Source organism: Leucopleurus acutus, assembly GCF_964270905.1.
Source record: "Leucopleurus acutus genome assembly, chromosome: 15".
Taxonomy (NCBI): Eukaryota; Metazoa; Chordata; class Mammalia; order Artiodactyla; family Delphinidae; genus Leucopleurus; species Leucopleurus acutus.
The window spans coordinates 17048338-17075254 of NC_139157.1; the positions used below are offsets into that span (position 1 = coordinate 17048338).

Below are 26917 nucleotides of genomic sequence, written 5' to 3' on the forward strand. Positions count from 1 at the left end.
GGCTCTCCGCAAATGCTCATTATTATTCAGACAACTTAGTATTGGCACAGGCATGAGGGAAGTCAAAAGGATCAGCTCTTTGAAGGCCCAGGGGCAGGAGGAGGGGTTGTTGGGCGTATGAATCTCTCCAGCTTTGCAAAGCAGGTGCCAGGGTGGCCTCTCTGTACCAGCATCAGTTCTGTTGCTGCTGAGGAACCGCAGAACGTTCTACCATGCAAGGGATGGAGGCGTTCTCATCTAGCACGGTGCTGGGGGCAGCCTGCAGTGGATGACCTCAGCTGCACACACACCTGGGGCCTCTCCTGGTGCCAATGGCAAGCCTGGTCAATAGCGCCCCAGCTCCCCAGACACCAGACGTGTCACTGGGGATTCAAACTCACTAAACCCATCTTCTGTCTAGGACACCTAATTCCTATCAAGATGAATCAAAGTTCAGAGCTAAAAGTCCGTATAGTTATTACTTTTCACCCTACAGCTACCTCTTTGGGTATATTTCCCCATTTTTTCAACTATGTCTCTCAGAGACAGCTGAATTGATTTATTCTGACATAAATATACAAATGAGAACATTTCTGCATTTTTATGAGTGTTATTCTAGTGGAAAGGCTGCCCCAACACATATGACTATCGCATACGAAGGGGCTCCTGGGTGGTAGGCCCAGGACCAGGTACTGCTCCCATTTATCTCATTTATGGACAAGACCCACCAATCTATGCATGATATATGAGATTTAACTTTGGCAAGCACGCATGAGGTTTGTTTTAAAAATGCAACACTCCCAAGGTTGAATGATGGCTCTTCCATATGGTTCTACTTAATATTACCAAACGACACTGTGTGTGATTTCAGTAAGAGCTGCCACGGGGAGAGGAAGTCAGGCTATATTCTGTCCTGTGAAATCATGACAGACAGGCAGGTATTAAAACAGCCAAATGTAAATCAGCATTGCACCCGGAATTACCATGCAAAAGACACCCAGATGAAACCCTGGAACTAAACACAGCTCTAAGTTTATGAAACTGGCCGTGAAGCAGATAGAGTCTCTCTCCCTCTGTCTCTCCCTCTGTTTCTCTGTCTCTCTCCTCTTTTCTTTTCCCTTTTTATCTCCACTTTCCCACAGTTACCCCCTCACCTTCAGTATTCCTCCAGGGGATTTAAACTGATAATTACATCAAACAAAAATTTTAAGCACAGCAGTAATAACAACAAGAAACCCTCATCTATTTAAATAAAGGGGAATTCAGTTCCTTCCAAGGTTTGATTTATGTACAACAAAAAAGCCTCTATAATGATATTTTTTAAACCTACATGTTAAAATTTTGAACTTCCTCGCAATGTAGATGTGACACTTCAACAAGTAATGTGCTTTAAAAAAAAAAAATTCTTTCCAGTACTTCCTTCAATTCACTAATTGTTTTCCAAACAGGAAATCTTACTCTTTTATTGTAACTTTTTGCAAGAATTTTACAAGATGCTGCAAACACACTTTACTAACAATAAGAAAGATGGACACGGTTGAGATTCAAACTGTCATAATTGCACTTCAAAGGTTAACTATTCATTGCAATAAATCCAAGCTCATGCCCCTTTTGATATTATTGCTTCCTCTGACAAGTGGCTTAGCCAGGGATCTAGCTCTTAAGGACCCACGTAGAATGCGAGGTCCTTAAAGCCTCATTGGAACCGAGACTTGAGACTGTTTACAGGAAGAACAAATCATCCCTCAGAGATCTGAAAGGACATTAAGTGCCTCGTCTGTTAGATGTTTGAGATGGAGGTATATTAACTTTGGACTAAATTCACAGGGTTAGAACCACCATCCTTTTGGGAGCAGAGGCTTATGCTCAGAAGGTGATATAAAATAAAGTTTATATAAAATGGTGTAAGGTCAAAATGAAAGCCGTACCACATCTTGAGAAGATTTCATTGTCATACGCTAGCCATTTCCCCTCTTTGTAATGCTGAAATAACTAAGCCCCTGGAATGCTGGACGCCAGGATCCTTCGTCCCAGAAGGAACTGAGCGTTGCCCTGCTCACCTGCAGACCCGAATTCTCCCTCCGCCAGCCTCAGCCGGAACTCAAGCCATTTTCTACTTTCATATTTTCTACCGACAGACGGACCCCAAATGATTGACTTTGGAATAAGCGGGGTAGAGTTTGCTTTTTTACCTTCAGGGCTGGGCTTCTTCATTTCTTCCACCCTGATTAGTTTCTTTCTCACTCTGCGAGTGGAGTTTACCAGCTTGTGTAACCTCTTAAACTTCACCGACTCTTCCGTCTCATCATCCGACTGTTCTCTTGACTGTCAAAGAAACAAAGGAAAAGTTAATCAGATAATTGCCCGGTGCAGCTCCGCCTCACTGCCAGTCTGAACTCTGGGCAGCTCTGCAGCTGAACTTGGGGCACCGACAAAGCTGCCCAACAGGTTCTTGGAGCAACACGTATCATCATCTTAAGGTCTAACTTGGTGGAGAATTAGGTCCTAGGCACCACAACACACACCGATGCCCTGGCCCGGCATGTGGTGCATTTGTCTCAATGAATTCCGGGTCTCCTTCAGAGAACTCGGGCAGGATGCTCTCCTAGGCCGGCCCTGTAATTCCAGTTACACTGCTGTGGTTTGGGCCAGGCTCTCTGTCTGGCCCATCAGGACTCGCTGTTTAACGTGGTCATCGACTACTTCTCCAAACCCAAATTCTGTTGACTTGTTCCAGTCCTCCCCGAAAATCAAAAACAGCAGGGCAGGAAAACGGAAGAGATGCAGAAAGCCATCTTCGGTCCCATCTGTGAGGACCGTCTGCCACATCTCAGCCATCCCTCCTTCGGCCTCTCCCAGCTCCTTCCGAGAGCTCACAAGGCGAGCATGGGGACAGGCCCTGCATTCCTCCACGAGGGACAAGGGAAAAAGCTGACCTTTTCAGCCATACAGTCCTGTCCATATTCCCCAGCATCCCATTTCGTTCTGCAGTGATTCAAGTATGCTCAGTCCAGCTGTTTTCCCTCAAGTATCAAACATTACAGAGAGAGAGAGAGGAAAAAAGTCTCTCTGCAGCAGTGACCCAAGCGAAAAACAATCCTTTCCTTGTGAACAAAATGCGGGTCTCGTTTCCAAGTTAGCTTCAACATTCAACACGCAGCTTCCTCTGTTTTATCTGTTCAAAATGTGAAACAGAGTCTCCAACTCAGTGGATGAGCTGCCCGGGCCTGGCGCGCAGGTATCCCCGGGAGCGCAGGGCCCGGCGGAAGTGCGCAGCGTCCACAGAGCCCAGGCCGCTCGGAGCGGCTCCAGTTCACCCGCGCATCCTGCCAACAGCCTTCTCTCCATCTCCTCCAACCCAGTTCACTGACAGAGTCCGGAGAGAAATGCCTCCAACCAAAAACAAACCACATCTCCGAACACGAGCCTAATAAGGAGAACTCCCCCCTCCAAGAAATACTCTCGTTAATCCCAATTTTATAGAAACGAAATAGGTAAGCAAGAGTTAGCAGAGAACAGTTCAAGAGGAAATGAGGTAGGGATTATATTAATTACTTAGGCAGAAAAAAATAGTGCCTGCTGTGAGTCCACAAGTATTTCTGTAGCACTCTGGCCCTGCGTAAGGGAGATACGACCCATATCATGGCCTCTGTCCTCGCCCTGGAGTTCCCAGCACTGGAGCCATTGCACTTTCTCACTGCAAAATTATAAGCAAACCATTAACTCGCTAAAGAATAATTATTACAACCCATGAATGGCCAGTCATCGGGACAGGGGTATTTCTCAGGCTTCCCTTCTGTGAAGTATGTCAATGTCCAATTTCTTTAAAGGTCCTAGGTAAAATATTGCATACACATTTCAGAATTAAGGTTGACTGCTGGTTACCCAGTAATGAAGAGCAGAAATCGACGCCCAGATAACAGGGGAAGGAGGATACATTGCATGCTGGTAATCAGGCTTAAGGCATTTGGTCTAAATCTTAAAATGTAACAAATTAAAATAATAAGTACAGCTTCTACTACATAATGGCAATTGTCTGATTTGAATTTTACTTTTTCTTGGATGAATTGTTGGTTTGCGATGGAATGGTCAGAGTGGTCAACCAGAGGAATGAGAACTTGGTTAGCCCTCATTCTGGGTAATCAGCACCTGAACAAAACCACAGTGCATGGAATTACACATAAACACTGAAAAACATTCTGCCTTCTTGATGTATCTCGAGAGTCAAGTACTTCTAATAGAAGAGTCAGCACTTGATTACAGAAAGCTTCTGTACCTACAAATCTAGACCATCTATAACCCTCACGTTAAAAAATGCTGAAGTCAAGTGAGAATGGAAGAAGCACAGGTTGTCCATAAATAAGTTCCAGGAAGCTGCATCACAGGATGAAGATCACTCATACCTAGCCTGGGGGTTGCTGGTGGTGGTGTGCATGGGGGCTGGGGGGAAGTAAAAAGAGAAATGGGACCCGGAAAGGAGTAATACAAAAATCTTGAGTCCACCGAAGACACAAATCACTTGTAGGAAGCAGACCACCGGAAGGAGCTTTTCAGGGAAAAATCAAAACAGTTGAACCAGGACAGCAGATCTAAAGGCAATGCCCTCCCCTACCCCACCCCATGCCCCACCATCCTACCTTCCTCTGCCCCAGATTCACTGGGGCGAAAAAGAACATATTCCAGGTACTTATTTAATTGCTTTCACATGTTCCATCTATTTTTGAGGAACAAGAACTCTTTAGAACTTTGAGTTAGTGTTATTTTTCTTTTTCTTTAAAAAAACTAAAAGTCTGGAGGTGTTTGCCACTGACAAATCATAGCAACCAATAACTTTCTTTGCATTAGCATGTTTGTGAACACTAGATGAGATAGATGCAGCACAATTCATATGAAGAGACATGGAGGATAAAACCAAAGTCATTCAAGATATATATATATATATATATATATATCTTATTAGCATTTTAAAAACAGAAAATCTCCTCTTAAGTGAGCCCGGAAGTCACTGGAGGTAGTTGAACAGTGTATCCCAACGATGCTTTTTATTGAGAGAGGTGTTGACTTCTCACTTCCTTCTGAGTCCAGAGGAAAAAGAGTTGTGAAATATTTGCCTTTAAAAAATTCTCTCCAGCTGTTTCAACATAAAGACTCCGTAAACGGCATGCAGTTTTCTTTTAAACTAGGGAGTAAAGCTTAAATTCCTCATTTCACGTCTCTCCTTTTAAATAAGCATGTGCCACTTCCCAAATGCTGAAGAAAAGACTTGTCTTTTTATTCAGAAAATACACCCCCCCCCGATACATGTGTGAGATGGGAGTGTGAGAATTTTTTAAAATTAAGAAACAGATATGGGTATATAAAAGGAAACCCCCACACCTAGGGGAACTTTGTAGAAGATGAGGGAAATCTGCAATGTATATAAAATGAATGATTGATTCCAAGAAATAGACTCAGAGTTATTATAAAACAGGTTTTAAATAAACTACAGTGAAAAAAATAACAGTGTATGTTTATATACATTTAAACACAAGATGGCATCTCTTCCCCTCCCTGTCCTAGCCCAGGTCAGAGTGCTAAGATAAACTTTAGTTTGACCAGCTTCTAAATTAGAAGGTGAAAACTCAATCATCTGTATAAAACCCCCCACCTCCAAACCTGTAGTAGAAAAGGCAACCGATTTACCCCACCAAAGGATGTGGATTTACAATACTGTAAATAGAAACATTTAATTTCCAGCCTCTCTACTGCATATTTTTCCACCAGAAAGCCCATATGGCTCAACTTTTAATTACTTTGGCTAATGCTATATGTAGTAATTCTGTGGTGAATGCTTAAGTGTTTCATTTCTGGTTTCCATGGCAACATTACATCAGATTGCAGACAGCTGGCTCCACAGTTTTAAACCATAACAAATTGACCAAGCCAAGGCACAAAACTATAGCTGCTTTAAAGAGAGAGTACACAATTCGCCTGCCAGGCTGCTGAATGAGGAGGAGCCTATGGGGCCCTTTTGGCTTGTGACGGAGGGTGGAGCCTCCCTCCTTCTCGGCTTCTTTTGGAACATGTGCGTCCCTGACACATCTGCAATGTTCTAATGGGAAAGACACGGAGCCAGCGTGGAGAACTTTTTATAACACAGCTACATTGAGGATAATCAGAAAAAAGGGAACACAATTAATAGCATCTGTAGATACAAAAATGTGTGTGCTGGATGGAGCAAAGTAAAAGCATCCCCTTACCGTCCCACTGAAGCCTGTCACTGCAGGTCGGGAACAGATGCTTCACTCGCCCCTGACCTTGTAACAAACAGTTCTTGCAAATCATGATGTGCCAGAACAAATGCTTTCCAAAAGCTGCGTGGCACAGTCGCGCAGGCACAGGAGTAACGTGCTGTGATAAAGATTAAACTGAACTTGCAAGGAGCAACTAGAACCCTTTTGGGGACTGCTGGAGACCTTGCTGAGCACAGGATTACAGCTGTGCCTTTTGCAGAAACACAGTTACTCAGCCTGCTTCCCCAGCTCCAAACACGTAGCATGCTGTCCCGACTAAGTTAACTTATCTCGCCCCGGAACTATGCTCGGGAACACTATATTTATGCACTTCTGAAAAGTATTCTGAAATTGGCGAGATATTCGCCTGTGAAATTCACACGATGTCGATGGCGCTAACCTTCAAGTTAAGAGAAGGAAACCAATCGTAGGTTTATGAAAAGCCGTGTGCAAAGCTGCCCGAAACCAAGTCTTCCGCACGAGAAGCCTCCACCAAGTGGCAACTAAGCTCCCAGCCCCACGTACACCGAACCCCTCGCATGCCCGCTTTATTCTCAAAATCATATTCACTCCTCTCCCCCAAAAGCTATGCTTTAGTATCGGGTGAGCAAGCTAGGAAAGAATGCTCTGGGTTATAAGGTAGGGAAGTAAACAAGGGAAGAAGGATGAATCTAGCGGAATTTGGATAGGAAAGACGGAAGCATCATAGCCGGGAACAATTAAAAAGCTTTTCCTTGAAGCGACGGAAAGCACATTTCCCCCTTCACGTGAAGCGTGTCCAGCGAACTTACCGGCTTCGGCATTGAGCAGGCCTCAGGGGTGATTCTGAGCTCGTCCGGGACCCCCGCCCCCTCCCCACTCCGAGCGCGTCTTCACTCCCGCTTGCCACCTCTGGAATCTCAAAGTGATGGCGAGGCACTCCTCGAACATACTCCCTGGAAGTTACATGATCGGGCGGCTCTGCCGGCACAGCTTACGATCCGAAGGAGAAGAAAGTGAAGACACTGGTTTCAATTAGCTGCTTGTGGCCTGATCCCCCAGTTCCTCGCTAACTGCATAACTTGTAAGAAAGGCAGAAGTCATCAGCTCTAAGCAAATCTCCTATTCACCACAAGGAAAAAAGGGAGTGTTGTACGTGGCAAACAATCCCCGTTTTCACTGACGAAGGCTCCCTGACCTCCCGCTGGCCTCCAGTTCCTTAATTACTGTCTATGGAATTCCAGAGAAAGAAAAAAAAGAACGCGAGAATCTCAGCAAATCCGGGACAAGGACTCACCCTCACGAGTGACTGAACTGAAAAGAGATCTTTTTTGCAGATAGTCTTCCCAACACCCCCTGAAGGGAGTCGTTGCAATTGAAAATAGACACCTTCCAAGGGCTATTTTTGAAATTCCTGAATTAAAACTTATGATTGTGGTTTTCTCCTAAAGCTGTCACTTTCTGTCTCTCTCCCGCTTCGTTTTTTTTTTTTCTTTTCTATTTTAACCACTAGAGTAAATGTAGGTCCCCTTCACTGATGCTTCTAAAACTGTCTTAACCAAATTGTTTCAATGATCACTTCAGAGCAGCTGAGTTCTCTTGGATTCTAAAATGTAAGCACGGGGACTCTGTCACTAGATGGTCATTTAATTTTCTCAGGGCTGTCTAGGGAGCGACATCACATTGTTACTTAAACAGAACACCATCTAAAAAGGCAGGACTGAAAACCCATGTGAAGTTTCCGTGACACAGGTTGTATGTCTGTATTTCCAGGGCTAAATTCATTCAGTGGGGTAAGTCATGTATTCCCATTGTGTAGTCCAAGCTACCCACTCCTAGGTGCCTCTCACTGTGTGGGTCTTTATTTATGTGCTATGTGAGGGCCCCTCTCTTGGTAGGACATCACATAGCAGAGATCCTGGGGTATCCCAGATGGCCAGAGCTCACCCTCTTTTCCTTGGCACCTGTCCTGCTCTCCTTCATCCCTTTGGCATCTCTCACTCCTCATGAAATTCCCTTTCCCTCAATTTTTCTGCCCCCAAAATGTCTCCTCCCATCATTTATCGAATTTCCTATTATTTCTCCCCACCATGGTTCGCCACACCTTCCCTATACTGTCTGTTTCCCATTTCGCAAAGCCATTCCCTGATGCCCTCTCTGGTTTCACATCCGCTCCCTTCCACACTGCCATCTGAGGACCCACATGTGCCACAAGTGGTGGCAGGGCTTTCCCAATGTGGGACTTCAATCACCCGTATTTATCAAATGCTCACGATTCCCAGGCACTCTGCTGAGTATCTGCACACATGATCTCATTTCACAGACAGTAAACGGCAGAGGAAGATTGTGACACTTCATGGTTCTGCTCCTGCAACACCCTAACTCCACCCGGGCTTCCTTCACCCAAGACTGAGAACCACACTGCGTGCATCATGGTGCTGAGAATTCCTTAAGACTGTCAGTAGAAGTCTCACTTGAACTTCTTTGTTACTTCATGAAAACTAAGAAAACGTGCATGCCCCAAAGACAGTGGGGAAATCCTCACAGACTCTGGAGCTAGAACAGCCGGGCATTAATTTCCAAGTCCTCCAGCAAATCACGCTACTCCTATGGGTCTCAGTGTTCCTCCACGTAAACTTCGTCTAATAACATTTGTGTTAAAGTGTTGATGTTTTACGAATTTTGTATATAATTGAGTATAATCGACCACTGGAGCTTGGAGCTTGGTAAGTGATGATTACATCTGCATTCCCTCGATTACTGATGGGAATTCGAACAAGAGAGATTTTAATTCTTGCAAACTGCTGTTTTAGGTGCCATGTAAGTAGCAAAAACACATGAAAGCAAGTGATAATGGCCAACATTTGAGGGTGAGTCTGAACAGGTTGTTTAGATACACAGAAGATTCTGGGCAGGATTCGGAGCCAGAACTCTGGAATCCTGCAGACATAGGCTGAGGTCTCCTTTATGCCACTTGTGAACTCACATTTATAAAACAGGCAGTGACAAGCCTCTTAGGGTCCTTTGAGAGAATGAAAGGAGACCTTAACTGTGAGGCCTGGAGCCTGGAAGGTCCTGAAACCTCTACAGTGTGAGATCGAGGGAGCTGGGCCTCAAGAGCCGGGTTGTTGTTGTTGTTTTTACATCATTATTGGAGTATAATTACTTTACAATGGTGTGCTAGTTCTGCTTTATAACAAAGTGAATCAGTTATACATATATCCCCATATCTCCTCCGTCTTGCGTCTCCCTCCCTCCCACCCTCCCTATCCCACCCCTCTAGGTGGTCACAAAGCACCGAGCTGATCTCCCTGTGCTCTGCGGCTGCTTCCCACCAGCTATCTACCTTACGTTTGGTAGTGTATATGTGTTCATGCCACTCTCTCGCTTTGTCACAGCTCACCCTTCCCCCTCCCCGTGTCCTCAAGTCAAGAGCCAGTTTTTGTGAGGCGGGTGCTTGGCCTCCCAGTGGTCTCTCCTCTTGCCCAACCCCCCTTATTTTTGGCTGCACCAAGCGGCATGCAGGATGTTAGTTCCCCAACCAGAGATCAAACCTGAGCCCCCTGCAGTGGAAGCTCAAAGTCTCAACCACTGGACCGCCAGGGAAGTCCCTTTACCTCCCTTTTTAACTGTCACTGCTGCCACTCTCAGAGGAGCCAGGTGTTTATGGAGACACTCCATGTAGGGAGCCACATGGGCACCCAACAAGGGCTTCTCTTTCAGAAGACAGGAGACACCACAGGGACAGGGACCAGGTCCGCTCCCCTCCTTGTAAGTGGGGTGCCCAGTGCACCAGTGGGCCTGCAGCAAATAATGCATGTAGAATGAAGAAGCTGAGACTCTTCAGCCCCACAGCTCCCAGCCCTTGCTGTGTATCTGAGTAAACTGCGGGATATTCAAAAGACTAGCCTGGTCCAGGCCACCCTGCGACGCTTCTTGGTGGAGGGAAGGTGGCAACAGGGCAGATCAACTTCACAAAGGAAGAGCATCGCTGGTCTTGTTCACTGGGTAGTGGACTTGAACTTACCCACCACATAGTAAGTAGGCAAATTTTCAGAGGACAGATTTGAGCATCTCATTCCCACTCTAAGCAACTATTCATTAGGTCCTCAGAGCAAAGTCCAAGGGCCATATCGTGAAAAGCAGGACTGCGTGCTCAGAGCCCTTACTTCCAGTTTCTGTGCACGTTACGCTCAGCTATGCAGACACTATGTGGAAACAGCCTCTCACAGCACCTGGTTCTCATACTGCGACTTCCTCACATCATTTCAGATACCCCATCTCTCACGTGTCTGCACACCTCTGCACTTGAGGATTCCTCTTTGGGGAAGATCTCTGTCCACCCCCACCTACTTCCCTATCTCCTACTCATCCTTCAAGATTCAGTTCAGGACTTCCCTGGTGGCGCAGTGGTTAAGAATCCGCCTACCAATGCAGGGGACACAGGTTCGAGCCCTGGTCCGGGAAGATCCCACATGCCGCAGAGCAACTAAGCCCGTGTGCCGCAACTACTGAGCCCGCGCACCTAGAGCCTGCAACAAAGAGAAGCCACCGCAATGAGAAGTCCGCGCAACGCAACGAAGAGTAGCCCCCCCCCCACCCCGCAACTAGAGAAAGCCTGTGCGCAGCAACGAAGACCCAACGCAGCCAAAAAAAAAAGATTCAGTTCGTGTGTCACCTCCTCTGGAAAGCCCTCCTGGCTTTCCTCCTCATCCTCCTTAGGCCAGGTGGCTGCAAAGCAACCTAACAAACGTTCTCTTAGGACTTAGCTCAATACATGATCGCAGTATTACTAGCCCTTCACTGAACTTCAAGAGGCCAAAGAGCACTGTCATTTCCATTCCTCTGTCTGCGTTTCAGTAACATTTATTGTTTATTCCTACTAACACAACATATATTTTTAATTAGAAATTTTGGAAAATGCAGATACAGAAAAAAAGAGAAAGGAAATACTCATATCTTCCTAATCAGAAAAATTAGTAATATTTTGGTTTATATCTTCATACACACACGCGCACGCGCACACACACACAATACACTTTTATGTTACTTTTTTTTAAACAAAAAAAGGATGACCTTGTGATCTTTAGCTGTTCCACCCCCCGCCCCACAGTTACTATCAAGGTCCCCAAAGCCTCCCTCAAATGAACACAGGTGTAAATAGAAACAAAGTGCCCACTTATAATTGTGACCCTCTAAGCCACACTGCTGCCTCTTAATGTTTCCTTTAGAGAAACCCCGGGGCCCTCAATGTACACTGTTCAAACTGTTTTATAACTTGCTTTTAAAAATTAATATGTTTTGAACATTTCCCCACATCAACACATGTTCAAAAAATAAAATATGACAATACATTAATGATTCAATAGTATTCAGACACAGAAGTACACCATACTTTACTTAAATACTATCCTCAATCATTGGACATGTGCATGTTTCCAATTTTTCAATATTGTAAAATATACTCCGATGAACACTGTGGTAAAATTTCTAATGCATCTAATACATTCTTTCTTTAGAATAAATGATTAGATTGTTGAACTGATGGGTAAAGAATGGGCATATCGTTAAGTCTTTTGATACATATTAATAACAATGTACTCAGAAGAAACACTGTATTATTTTAAAATCTCACAAGTAGTACAGAAAGAGCACCTATTTCTTCACACAACTGCCAACACTGAACATTACAATATTCTTTCCCACTGAGACAATTAAAGATCATATCTGTATTTGCGATAAATAGACACTTCCTGATTGAAATCAATGGAGGGATGTACTGATTCCAGGCATTAGGAAGAAGCAGGAATAGCAATGTGAGTAAGGTGGCTTCACCTGGACTTACGAAGCTTATAATCTAGAAGTCTGGGGGTAGAGATGCCCCAAGAGAAGTTCAGAAATATGATTAATGTAAGTCAACTGTGATAAATGGGTAAGAGGAACAAAGAGCTACAGGGATTCAGAAGTGGGTGAAATCACCTCTGGCTGGGGAAACTGAGACATGCTTCAGTGAGGGGACGGGCACTTGCCATGGCTTTGGGGGCATTTCCGTGTCCCTATGTGAGCCCAGAAGTCCCGTGTTTACATGGCTCCTGCTGACCTTAGATGCCTGCCTATCTGGACAGTCAAAGAAGAGTTCAGCTGCTGCTGCCGCCCTTATAAACAGCATGTGACACCAATCAACAACAGCTTCACGGCCCTCCTCTTCTCCAAGCTTGATTTCATAATCTCTCCAACATGCCTGATCTCCCTCCACTGGTCCAAGAAGTGATGCATTCAAGGTCACTCCCTACCTTGGGCAGCTTATTGGCTCCGGCTGGGTACGTTCAAGATCAGCTACCAGGCATCACTGTCCGGCTGTGGCCGGGGCCTCCCGATCACAGCCATCAGGTTAATGTGTGATTCTTTGTGTTTAGAGAAAAATTTGTTTCACTCTTTGAAGAAGTTAGAATTACTTTAAAAAGTGTTTATGAATGCAGTAACTATATCAACTATGAAACACACTGTGGGTTTTTTTCCCTTATTTCACAAAGGAGTCAGGGGAGGACTCATCTGTTTAGTAAGAAATATTTTGCTCATTAGCTGGTGACATCATTGCCCTCTGAAATTAGGAGATTTTTGTCAGCATATGGAAAAAAAGATGAAATTCCATTCTTCTCCCAGAGGTACAGTGTAACACTGAAATAATCTCTCTGGCAGTTTCAAAATTAACTAGTTGTCACCAGATTTGAAGAAGAAGGAGGAGGAGAAGATAATTACATGATACTCATACTTGTAAAAAGTATGTGAGAATTTGAGGTAATGTTACCATCCCCTAGAGGCAAAGGCTTGTCAGCACTTAATTCACTTAAAGAAACTGTTTAAAAAACTAACTACAAAACCAAAGGAACAGCAAAGGGATGCTACATTCCACAAGAAACTCTATTCTTTTTCTTAAAACTCATGAACTCTGAACTGCTTTTAATCACCCCCAAATAATGTTGCTACTTTCCCTATAAGGAACGAGAAAATATAAGACCTCAGGAGTCCTACAGCCACGTCTAGGGAGACTTGAATAACAAGTAAGCACACTCGTCCCAATTCTGCAAGTTTCCACGAAGCAGAGAAAATGCCTTTCCTTCTCCTGAAAGGAGTTGGGGGAGGTGAGAGGTTAAGTGGAGGAAAAAGAACCGACTTCCCCTTCACTCTGCAAAAATCTTCTTTACAGATTTTACTGCTTGAGATTATGTCACCCTGCCCATAGGTCAGAGAACCCCACTGGTCATATAAAATAGGTGAGTTGAGATAAAAAAGAAGTTAGGGGAAGGTAGTCAACAACTAACTCTACAGGTGCCTCTGTAAAGAGTGGGGGAGTGTTACCCAAAACAAATCTATGGTGTCAGGCACACTAACGACTAAAGCAAAACACCAACCCCCCTCATTCCCAAGTGTATTCGATTCTCACATAGCCCGTGCCATGGAAAAAGGATGATTCAGAACAGGACTGCCAAGTAGGGCAATTACATATGCTTTTGAGGCTCTAGTTTCTGGAGCTGATGGAAGTTTTCATCCCAGAAGCGCTAAGTCTCCCAAGAGACTGGGTGGTGTTTGCAAAGTCACATTACTTTTATGGCATGTTAGACTGACTGATTCATGGATCAGGCCCGATGACTTCTTGGACAAGGCCGCCAAACAACCTTGCCTAGGTACATGACGATGTAGGAACACAGAGAACCGATGGAGCCTGCAAGGCAACGGAGGGAAGGTGCGGACACCAAGTTCTTCCCTCCAACCCAAACTGATGCTACTGATCAGCACGGGCATCTGTTGAAGACGGAGGCAGATGGGCCGAGGGTACCTCCCAGAGTCACGATCTACGTGTGGCCTTAACACACTTCTCCTTATGTTTGTAGAATGAATAATAAGCAAATTTACTTCCAAATAGAAGACAGCTTAGCTTGTTTTTGTGTCTCTATAAACACAAAGAATAACACATTAGCCTGATGGCTGTGATCAGAAGGCCCCAATTGATTCACTGGCTTAGAAAATGAATCAATTAGAGCTAGAAAAATTGTTTGTGGTCATCTAACTGGCAAAACAATCAGGTCATGATGACTGCTGAAAACTAAACCACAGAATATCCTTCCCACAACTAACAAAATGAGCAACAGTGTCCTACAAAACACAATTACTAAAAACTGGCAAAAATACTCCACCAAGGGCATCCAAACAAAAGTATATAACCTAATATATTAAACTTTAGAACTCCTTGATCAAGCTAAGAAAAAAATTCCTGAAGACCCACAGAAAAGGAAGCAAACTGTGTGGCCTTCTTTATCTTTTTCAGATCTAAGAGCAGCAGAAATTGCTTCAGGAGAGTAATGAGTGAAAAGATGGAAAGTCAATGGTCAGGCTGATCCTGATTGAAATGAAGCCTCTAGAAATTCACCAGGAATTGGAGGAATAAATTAAAGACAGACTGGCTCTGGTGTACCCATTCCCCCACCCTTAAGCAAGCAACGTGAACAGCGATGCAGCACATTTAACAAACTCTTAGGAGAGAGAAAGCCGAGCCCCGGTATCCCAACGAAGACCACATTCCACCTCAGTTGGGTTTTCCCACTTCCCCAGCTATTACATTAGGCTACAGCAAGAGCAAACATGAATGGGTCACAAGACAAAGGAAGGAAAACACTCCACTGTCTGACAGCACGGCAAACAGGTCAAAAGGAAATCTTCATTATATCAGCACAAACAGAAAACGTGACCTGAGTTACCCAAGCATGATCAAAGTGAAAAGAAATGCATGAGAACTACTCAAACAAACTATAACAAGGGGAAAAAAAGAGAGAGAGAGAGAGAGAGAGAAAAGGCATGGACAAACACAATGATTCTATCTTTTGATCCCATCTCTCTATCAGAAGAAAATAGAACTCAAGGAACAGGAAGCAATTCCTAACAGTTGCTTCTCTCTATAAAATAATTAAAGAAGAACATGAATTCAATTAAATGAGACCTCAAAGACAAGATGAAAAACACGAATGATATAAATTTTAAAACTGCAATCATATATGGAAGCAACATAAATGTCCATTGACAGAGGAACAGTTAAAGAAGATGTGGCATATATATATATATATAGGCATGCACACTGTGGAATACTACTCAGCCATAAAAAAGAATGAAATAATGCCATTTGCAGCAACATGGATGGACCTAGAAATTATCATATTAAGTGAAGTAAGTCAGACAGAAAAAGACAAATATCATATGATATCACTTATATGTAGAATCTTAAAAAATGATACAAATGAACTTATTTACAAAACAGAAACGAATCACAGACACAGAAAACAAACTTATTGTTACCAAAGGGGAAAGGGGTGGGGGTGATAAATCAGGAGTTTGGGATTAACAGATACATACTACTAGGTATAAAACAGATAACCGACAAGGACCTACTGTATAGCACAGGGATCTATATTCAATACCTTATAATAAGCTATAAGGGAAAAGAATCTGAAAATGTGTGTGTGTGTGTGTGTGTGTGTGTAACTGAATCACTTTGCTGTACACCTGAAACTAACTGAAAATAACTTTATAAATCAACTATACTTCAATTAAAAACAAAAAACAAAACAAATTGCAGTCATAAGGAACCAAACCACCTATTACAGAGCCAATTTATAAATAATAATGAGCAAAGAAAAGAAGCAATACCGTATTAGTCAAAATATTGATACTGAGAAAAACTTTATTATTTAAATCCATGTTCCCGTATGACCCAAGTCTGAAGATTCACCCACCTATTCACGTAAGCCATTGGCCTTGCTGCTCTGTCTACCTAACAGGGTTCTCTTCCTCCTCCTGGGGAACCCTTGCTCAGTTTCAGTCACCTTCACTGGCCTTTCCACACTCTCCTCACTGGGGCTTCATGGACTTTCTGTGCGTATTTCACACACTCGGTAGAAATATTCCAATTAAGGCCCCAACCATGCTATCCACTTGTCTGTCTCTTCTTCTCAAATATAAACTCCTGTGTGTAGGGACTGACATATAGTCGGTACTCAGTAATGTCTGCACAATGAATGAGTAAAAGAATGTTCAAGATGGCATTCTTTCACCCACACTCTGGCTCAAAAGCACAGTGCAAGAAGTGTCCTTGTAGGAACTAATTATGCAATGTTATTAGAATTATACTAGTAATAGTACAACCAACCAGGGATGAGAGAGGGTGTGATACAAAGAGGGAAACGAAAAGGGACAGAGCAGAGAATAAAGGGATATTTCTACAGAAATTATTCTGTGAATAATTAGAATTTGAATTAGAATTTGGTTGTGTTAAAATAGTGCTTTCTAGGGCTTCCCTGGTGGCGCAGTGGTTGAGAGTCCGCCTGCCGATGCAGGGGACACGGGTTCGTGCCCCGGTCTGGGAAGATCCCACATGCCGCAGAGCGGCTGGGCCCGTGAGCCATGGCCACTGAGCCTGCGCGTCCAGAGCCTGTGCTCCGCAACGGGAGAGGCCACAACAGTGAGAGGCCCACGTACAGAAAAAAAAAAAAATATTGCTTTCTAGATGAATGTCCTTGATGACTGGGTATAGTTCTAAGAGTTCTGATATAGTGACTTACAGTTCAAATGGACTCTGAACAAGTGATGGGCAGTCTATGACTTCAGTAAGTTGGCTTAGGCTGGAAGCGGCCCTCAGTCTGGATCTGACCCATGAACCATGATAGGACCTGGGTCTCTCTCTAACCCATCCATTATATAAGATTTGGTACCAGGGCAAATGATTTAATGAGGAATTAACATGTGATGAATCACTATCATTAAACAAGTAATGGAAATCCTCTCTTACCCCAAGCTCCCTAAGGTTCATCCCAAAAGTGAAGTAAGAAATTGGCATTGCAAATCTAAATGCCAATCCTTAACCCATATTATATTACAAATATCTGTATTTAGATATAATCAGCTAGCTAGGGTACGTGTCGTAGATCCTGTTTGGTATTTACGTATTAGGTTGGACAAATGAGATTGCTATTCTTAAGGTCAAAAGCTAATATTTCCAGTTCACGTGGTTCGACCTAATAAAAGAAACAACAGGGAAGTCCCTGGCAGTCCAGTTGGTTAGGACTCCACGCTCTCTCTGCCGAGGGCCCAGGTTCATTCCCTGGTCAGGGAACTAAGATCTCACAAGCCACACAGTGTGGCCAAAAAAGTTTAAAAATGAAAGAAAGAAAGATGAAGCTGAGGGTGACAGTAAAATCTTAAAAAAAAAAAAGAAAAAGAAAAGAAGGAACAGGGGCTTCCCTGGTGGCGCTGTGGTTGGGAGTCCGCCTGCTGATGCAGGGGACATGGGTTTGTGCTCCGGTCCGGGAAGATCCCACATGCTGCGGAGCGGTTGGGCCCGTGAGCCGTGGCCACTGGGCCTGCGCGTCCGGAGCCTGTGCTGCGCAACGGGAGAGGCCGCAGCAGTGAGAGGCCCGCGTACGCAAAAAAAAAAAAAAAAAAAAAAAAAAAACCACGAAAGAACAGACCAGAATGTGCCCGAAAACTAACTTAAATTTAAAAATGATAACAATAGGTTACATAACCCTCAGATTATATTGTATCTGGGTATTCTGTCGTTATTTACTTTTGTTCACGTGGCCCTTGATGTGTTGAGGAGGGTGTGCAGGCAGCATCCTCAACTCCTTGTGACCATACAAACCAGTGAAGATAGACGTGTACCGATACCTGGCTGGTTTGCCAGGTGCAAAGAGCCAAATTTCCAACTATTTCTGGGCCTGCTGTAAGAGCACCCCCCAACGTAACAGGCATGGAAGCGCACACCCACATGCTCAATGAGACGGCCTCATTGTCACTATATGGCCCTAGATAATTTCAATACAATTAGTGTTTATTTTTCCCAAACAGTAATCCCAAGGCCACATATGTTAACTGAAATCATACCAGACCCGTTTCTAAGCCCACAGACACTTACACGTTCTGAAACAGAAAACAAACCGATTATGTGTTTGGTAAAAACATAACCAATTAAACACACAGTATTTACATTAAGCTTGTTCTGACAACTCCAGTCTGTCTGCCGTAATACGCAAAAGCAGAAGCGCTGCTGCCATGTTAATGGCATGTACAAAAATAAAACTTTTGAGGGGAACCCCAGTATTTTAAGAATGACAGTTAATGGCGAGGTAGAAGATCGTCACATAAAGCAATAGAGGCTGGCGTTCATTGGGTATTTACTTGGTGCCACTTAATCCTTGCAACACCCGTATGAGGTAGATACACTCGGCCCAAGGTGTTTTTTTTTTTTTTTTTTTTTGTGGTACGCAGGCCTCTCACTGTTGCGGCCTCTCCCGTTGCGGAGCACAGGCTCCGGACGCGCAGGCTCAGCGGCCATGGCTCACGGGCCCAGCCGCTCCGCGGCATGTGGGATCCTCCTGGACCGGGGCACGAACCCGCGTCCCCTGCATTGGCAGGCGGACTCTCAACCACTGCGCCACCAGGGAAGCCCTCAGCCCAAGTTTTGAGGCACAAAGAGATGAAACAACTTGCCCTCCGATGCGGAGCTAATAGGTGGCAGAGCTGGGATCTGGACCCAAAGTCTGACTCACATCTGTGAGCTTAAACCAGCCCCCTCACCGGGCAAACGCCTGGCTTTCCCGAGGCCAGAGCCTCCTTCCTGTCTAACTTTGTTTAAAGATGATGATCTCAAGGGACTCACAGCAAACACACGCCTCAAACTTTGGCCCTTCTCCCAGGGACAAGGCTGGGGAGAGAGGGTGGTGTGGAATAAATGACAAGAAGTCATCTAAGCAGTGGTTCTTGGTCAGCTTATGTCCAGTGAGAGCAAAAGTCATCTTTCTCACAAGACTTTGTGACACGTTATTTCAATGGACTGATTTTGTCTCTAGTCTCTCCATAAGCTACAGGTCTAAAGAATCATTACGGGGCTTCCCTGGTGGTGCAGTGGTTGAGAATCTGCCTGCTAATGCAGGGGACATGGGTTCGAGCCCTGGTCTGGGAGGATCCCACATGCCGCAGAGCAACTAGGCCCGTGAGCCACAACTACTGAGCCTGCGCGTCTGGAGCTTGTGCTCGGCAACAAGAGAGGCCGCGACAGTGAGAGGGCCTGTGCACCGCGATGAAGAGTGGCCCCCGCTTGCCGCAACTAGAGAAAGCCCTCGCACAGCAACGAAGACACAACGCAGCCAAATAAATAAATAAATTTATAAAAAAAAGAATCATTACGTCTACTCTTCTAAAGAGAATTTTAATATGTCTCTATTTTACTATCATTTTCATTTCAAAATTACATTTGTTAAAATTAAGAGGAATATTGCTTCCTCTTCCCACCCAGCCAAATAAAAATGAAATTTGTAGAAGGTGTCTATGAAAGTCTGAATAATCATCTCAAGGCTTCAAGTACACATTAAAAGACCTGAATCAATAAGAGTTATCTTTGCCATAGTTATATTTAGAAAGATTTAGAAAAGTGTTCCTTTTTTTGACACAGTGTAACATAGCATGGCATGAACATGCTAGCCCAAGCAAAGAGAGTAAAAAAGCTCTCTGGCAAATTACCGCTAGGCCATACTTCTGCTCTTTCTCTTGGTCAAATTAGAAGTCAAATGAGTTGGGCTTCCCTGGTGGCGCAGTGGTGGAGAGTCCGCCTGCCAATGCAGGGGTCACGGGTTCAAGCCCTGGTCTTGGGAAGATCCCACATACCTCAGAGCAACTGGGCCCGTGAGCCACAACTACTGAGCCTGCGCATCTGGAGCCTGTGCTCCGCAACAGGAGAAGCCGCAACAGTGAGAGGCCCGTGCACCGCGATGAAGAGGGGCCCCCGCTTGCCGCAACTAGAGAAAGCCCTCACACAGAAACGAAGACCCAACGCAGCCAAATAAATAAATAAATTTTTAAAAAAAGAAGTCAAATGAGTTGAGTAAAGCTCTTCCTCTGTTCAAGAAATAAAGAGTCAAAGCACACATCCAACCATGCTGTATTTAAGCCTGGCTAGTATAAGAATTAAAGCTACAACAAGCAGAACCATTTTCTAGCTACAAATCAAAACGTACCTTGCCAGTGAGAACCCTTTTCAGCTGAAACCTGTATGTTGTTAGGAAAAAAAATCCTTTAGGAAGAGAGATTCAAAGAAAACTTATCAACAAGATTAAAAGCAAACAGTAACTTACATTCAGTAATGTAAGTTATTTTTATGCTTGGAATCTATTCTCTCTTATATTTCCTTATAAAACCAATAATATAAGAGCAGAAAGACAGTAGAAAGAAGGCCAACTGTTTACATAAAGATACCTTTACTGGACTTATAATGTCAACTTTAATACTAAGGTCTATGTGAATCTTCTCATAGTTTATGCATCCAATAAATATTTACTCAAAGTCAGCAAAAATATGAAAACCTTATTTTAAAAAAATCGCTGGTACTATCTATAGGTAGAAGACAATTCTGTAAATTCATCATGTATTGTCATTAAAAAAATGACAATGTTGTTTGGGAATCAGATTTCCCCAAACAACAAAGCTAATAATATTGGTTTCTATCTTCCTTTAACACCTTTGCAATATAAAAATAAAACTTCTGATAAATTTTAACTTATAGGCATTGTCTAGAAGTTCACCCTAGTAAAAGAAACCTATTCAAAATGAGAATTATTTTCACTTTATTAATTATATTTAAGAATAGCCAAGTTTTAAAAGATCTGGTTCAACCCAGAGTCCTGGACCCTAAAAAGAGCACCTTGCATTTACAGACGTCTCTTGGATAAGCAGAAACATCGTTCTGCCCCCGAAAGGAACACCCCGTAAGCATGAGCTCTGTTCTCTGACCACATTCTGTATTAAATGATTAAATTGTCCACCTTTTCTTTGGCCGTAATAGAAATTAGGCCATTCGCCCCAAGAACCACTAAAAAAAGTAACTGTGTGGAATGCTCTCTGGGCCTTCAGCACACTATCTTTTAGAAAGTTCTAGATTAGACTAAGGCTATAGCAACCTATTCTTCCAAAATAACAGACCTGAATCTTCTGGCTGGAAGACAATGGCTGTCATTGAGGTAGGTGAAATGACTCTGAAAAGCCTCAGTAAAAACCATCTGCTGGTAAGGGCCAAGTTTATGGTTTATAATTTTAGAAAGCCCCCAAAAGATTTAACAGTCTTGCATCATGCCAACAATATGGGGATATTTTAGTTGCAACCTTGAAAGTCCTCAATCAGGGAAACACTTAAAATAGTATTTTGTAAAAAGTGGAAGAAATGACCACCTGATGTTGTATGTTTGTTACCCCAAATCTGGACACAGTTCAACCACCTGGCTCCCCAGGTTAGTGGCAAAGCTATATTCAGAATTGGAATGAAAGGTTATGCAGAGATGCACATACAGATGTAAGGTATTATTATAACACCACAGTGATAACATAGCACTCTTTGCACAAATATTTCCCAACTCTAAATTTCCCCAAATGTAAAAGTGATCAATTATGAAACGATGACTTGATTTACAAAATAATTCACTTCACAAAACATTTCACCATAGTTGCTTCACCCTGGTAAGGAGCTCCAGATACAGAAACATAATTCCAACTTTTTCTGGAACACAGTTTGTATGAAGTGAAACAATTGAACGCGACCAAACTGGATGTCTGCAATGGACTCTAAGAGCTCTGGTGCTTTACTGTCCTTGTTGTTGCTTTACTATTTCTTTATATATTATATATTTAAAAAAATAATTTGAATAGCATCATAATCAAATAATTTACAATTTGACATTTTTCGGAAAGAGAGTTCAATGCAAGTATTTCAGGTACAGATCACCAACTCTTACCTACCACTTTTGTAAAAACAAAAACTATGATTTACTAAAATGCACGCCTTGAGTAAAAAAACTTTAAACCCCAGTAAGACAGAGAGCACAATTTCTTTAAACATTTTCTTAATCAGAAGGTAAACTGAACCTCAATGCACAAAGCTGAAAGCTTAAAATGAGAACTCTTACAACCTTTCCCCTGCAGGAGGCGAAGGAAAACAAAAGTTACTAAAATAAAATGAAAAATATTAAAATAAACGTTCAGATGTTTAACAAGGAATCCAGTTAAGTACTCAACCAGAAATTCTTTTTAAAAACTCTAACACTCACAACAGAAAAACGGCAGAGAACAGATTCCCCTCTGGCAAAGAGAAAGCTATATTTCACTTCCCCTGGTAACTATCTTTAGTACTTTATACTCTTGGAAACTGAGAATGTGAATATGGATTTATTGTGAAGCAACATGCAATTATCGAATGCCAGTTCTGGGGGTGGGGGAAGCCTATGAATCAATGCAAATGAAACCCTAAAGCACAACAGCCATCAATATAGGCATTGAGGTCCGGTGACAAAGGCCTTATGATCTCTGCAACTTCCATGGCCTGGGCATTCCCCACTATGGCCAGTGGGCTATTTGCATCTCAGTATAGAAAAGAATCGATAGAAAGCTGAAAAGCCCTGGCCCTCGCACAAAAGATAATCAAAGCACCGAACCCAAGGCAGCTGGAGTAGGACACAGTGGGAATTATCTGAAATTAATTACCCTGCTAGTAGGCAAATGGAGCATCAGTGAGAAGGAATATTTTGGATGGAGTTTCTTGCTGAGTCTCCAGGAAAACACGGGACAGACTAAAGTCAGGGTGAGAAGGGCAAGTGTCACGTACGTCGGGATCCCAATCAAGTACAAGCGAACTTCGGTGCCAACGGTTCATTAGCATGAAGTAACGAACAGCGTGACTGAACATGGGTGGGGGTTGTTTGCACAAAGGCAGCGAGCAAACTACAGAGTAAACAGCCTTTCTTCAGCAAACTCCACTGCTGACTAGACTGTCTTCACCTACATCGTTCAGCAAAAAGACAAGTCATTCTAGAGCCTCTGGGAAATTGTGCCGGAAGTGGAAGGAGCACATCGTACTCCCGGCCCTCCCTCCAACTAGGAAAGGCTGAGTTCATTTTTGAGCCGTCCATGAAGAAACAGTTTGTAAGGAGTTAATAATATAATCATGTACGTGAGTCTGTGTGAGCACGTGTGAGGCTAATTTTAACCTCTGCACTGCAGGGTACACTCCACTGGGGCAGGGCCTCTCTCTCTCCTTCACCTGTGTAACCTGGATACCTAGCGTGAAGCCTAGCACATAGCAAGCGCTCTGCGGAGGCTCCACAGATGCCTCCTAAGTGAACAAAGAAAGGCTCAAGAGAACGAATGCCCAACTTTTAAGAAGTACCCATTTCATTCTGTCAGCTGATATCAAGGTGATGGTTGTGATTTACCCTCTGAAAGGGGTTCAACAAACCAATACTTAGTATAATACTTTCTTAGCAGCTTGTTCCAAATGCCTACAGTACTCTATTTAGAGTAACTTTTTCCTAAATGAGATAAGCCTCCCTCCTTACCATCTAAGTATGTGAGGTTCTACTACAGGCCTGTTTCTCTGAATGGATAGTCTTGTAACCTCTCCCTGGACTCAGATGCTATTAATCAGGACAGTATCCAGTGAGACGGACACTAGAAGACCCACTAGAAGACAACTGAGGCTATGTGTTCCCCCCCGAGTTGGGTTTGAATCACATCAGTCCTGAGTTACGATATTTATTCTTCATGATTCTTTGGATTCATGATTTACATTTATATTATGTTAGAACTAGGGGATAAGAGACCCCAAAAGGCACAGTGAAAACCATGGACATGGTTCCTTTGATTACCTCATGGTCCCAGGACATGCTGCTGGCTAGCATATGACACATTTATTATTATAAATGGTAACGTCTCAGTCCCCTCCACACAAAAGCAAACCAAGCAGAGCTTTCAAATTAATAATCCTTTGGGTTTTTTGTTTATTTGTTTGTTTATTTTAGCTGCAATGGAATCTGGTGTTTGATTCAGGAAATCAGGGACAAGGAGGGAGTGGGAGGGTTATGTTTACTAATGATATGCCATCATTTGTTACTTAGATGCAAAGAAGTGTAAAGACTGAGTCTATAGTCTCAAGACATAAAACATGCTCTTAAAGCAGCCAGGAAGGATGACCATTCAAATGCAAGTTTGTTGACTGAATATTTCTCAAGCAGGCTACACGAGCTGAACACTGAGTTAGGCACTCACTGGAGACAAAGATAATACAGCTGCCTTTCTTGCTCAAGGAGCTCACAATTTCCATGCAGGTTGAAATATATACAATTAATTCTGATACTCCAGGATAACTGTTAGGTTTCATGTAGCAAGCTAGTTTAACAAAGCACAGAACAGGAAGCTATAAAAATACACTTGAGGAAGCTAAAGTTTCAGAGGAGGTGGCAGTTGGACTTCACCTTGAAAGATGCATAGATTTTTACCTGGAAAAATTTGCAGAAAGACATTTTAGGTAGAGGAAATGCAGAAATTAAAGCAGAGAGTGTGAAATTACAAGGTATGATCAGTAAGGCATTCAGGGTCCAGTGCAGATGGAGTGGAGACCTACTGGAGCAAGGGGTGACAGATGCGAGTAGAGAATTGATTAAGGCCAGATCACAGAGGGTCTTGAGTGTGCCAAGAAGTTTGGAAGTTATCTTGTAAAACTGGAAAATCATCAGGCTTTTCTGAAACACACGAATGTAAGAAGAGAGGTATGTTTTGGAAAGATGACTGGCTGTATGGAACACTGACAAGAGGAAACAAGAGTCTAAAGAAATGGAGGTAGAGTTGCTTCCAGACTTTAAGGAAGAGAGGACCTAACAAACAAAACAACTGCACAGTAGCTACAAACTACTCAAATAAACAAAATCTTGAAAACCAAAAAAAAAAAAAAAAAATTGAATAATAGATGAAAACGGTTAACTCCCTCCATTCTCACTCCATGCAGTTTGATGATAGCACCATGAAATGTCTATCTGAAATTCTGGAATTCTAATTCCTATGATCTTGGTGGAACTCCTGAGAAGCAATGTTTTGGTCACATTAAAATAGCATGAATAATACAAGGCATCAAAACTGGAAAAGAAGAAGAAAAATTGCCTCTATTCACAGGTGACATGGTCTTATATGTAGAAAACGCTAAAGATTTTACACCCACACCCACACCCCACACACACACATCTGTTAAAGATAATAAAGAAATTCAGCAAAGTTGCAGGATACAAAGTCAACACAGGAAAATCAGTTCCATCTTTATATACTGACAATAAAAAATTCAAAAAGGAAATTAAGTAAACAATTTCATTTTATAATAGCATCAAAAAGAATAAAATACTTAAAATTAAACTTAACCAAGGAGACAAGACTTGTACACTGAAAACTACAAAACAATGCTGAAAGAAATTCAAGAAGACATAAACAAATGGAAGAATAGCTGTGTTCACAGATCGGAAGACTTCATGTTAAGATGACAATACTACCCAAATCAATCTACAGGTCCAATAAAATCCCTATCAAAATCTCATGGCACTTTTCACAGAAATAGAAAAACCCATCCTAAAATTCAAATGGAATCTCAAGGGACCTTAATAGCTAAAACAATCTGAAAAAGAAGAACCAAGTTGGAGGGCTCACACCTCCCAATTTCAAACCTTACTATAAAGCTATCTTAATCAAAACAGTGTGATGCCTGCAAAGGAAAGACATATAAACCAAAGAAATAAAATAAGAGAGACCAGAAATAAACCCTCACATATATGGTCAATTAATTTTCAAAAAGGGTGCTAAGACCATTCAATGGGGGAAAGGACAGTCTTTTCAACAAGTGGTTCTAGGAAAACAAGGTATCCACCCACAAAAGAATGAGGTTGGACCCATATGCTATATTATATACAAACATTAACTTAAAATGGGTGACAGATCTAGACTTAAAAGCTAAAACTATAAACTCTTAAAAGAAAATATAGGAGAAAATCTTCACGACAATGGATATGGCAATGATTTCTTAGTTATGACACCAAAAATGAATGTAAATTGGACTTCAAAATTAAAAACTTTCCTGCCTCAAAGGACGCTATCAAGAGAGTAAAAAGGCAACTCATAGAATGGGAGAAAATATTTACAAGTCATGTACCTGATACAGGATTAATATCCAGACTCTATAAAGAACTCCTACAACTCAACAACCAGCAGCAAAACAAAAAACCCAATTCAACAATGGGCAAATAACTTGGATAAACACTTCTCTGAGGAATGTATAAAAATGCCCAAGCACATAAAAAGATGCTAAACATCATTAGACACTAGAGAAATCAAATCTAAACCACAATGATATCATTTTATACCCATTAGGATGACATATCAAAAATGGGAAAATCACAAGTGTCGGTGAGGAAGCAGAGAAACTGGAACTTTCACGCAGCTGTCAGGAATGTAAAGTGGTACAGCCACTGTGGAAAACCGTATAGCAGCTCCTCAAAAAGTTACACATAGAATTACCGTATAATCCAGAAATTCAACTCCTACGTATATACGGAAAGGATATGACAGCAAGGATTCAAACAGACACTTGTATACCAATGTTCATAACAGCAATATTCACAATAGCCAAAAGGGAGAAACACCCGAGTGTCTAACAACAGATGAATAATTAAACAAAATGTGGCATATATGTGCAGTGGAATATTGTTCATCCATAAAAAGGAATGAAGTTCTAGTATAGCTGTTATGGGGACGAGTCTTGAAAACATGGTGCTAAGTGAAATAAA

General features: G+C 42.6%; 1 protein-coding gene across 4 annotated transcripts in view; it reads right to left on the minus strand.

Annotated features, from left to right (window-relative positions):
* SASH1 (SAM and SH3 domain containing 1) overlaps window positions 1-26917 on the minus strand; it is a 184897-nt gene that overhangs the window by 31235 nt on the left and 126745 nt on the right. For 2 of the 4 annotated variants that reach the window (XM_082855291.1, XM_082855290.1), the window contains exons 1-2: window positions 7043-7094; window positions 2172-2304 (exon numbers count right to left, since the gene is read on the minus strand). In XM_082855291.1, coding sequence (XP_082711417.1) covers window positions 2172-2304; window positions 7043-7054 — 145 coding nt within the window. In that variant the 5' untranslated portion in view covers window positions 7055-7094. Of the gene's footprint in view, window positions 1-2171; window positions 2305-7042; window positions 7095-26917 lie in introns of those variants that run through there. The other 2 variants (XM_082855289.1, XM_082855288.1) reach the window with 1 other exon arrangement.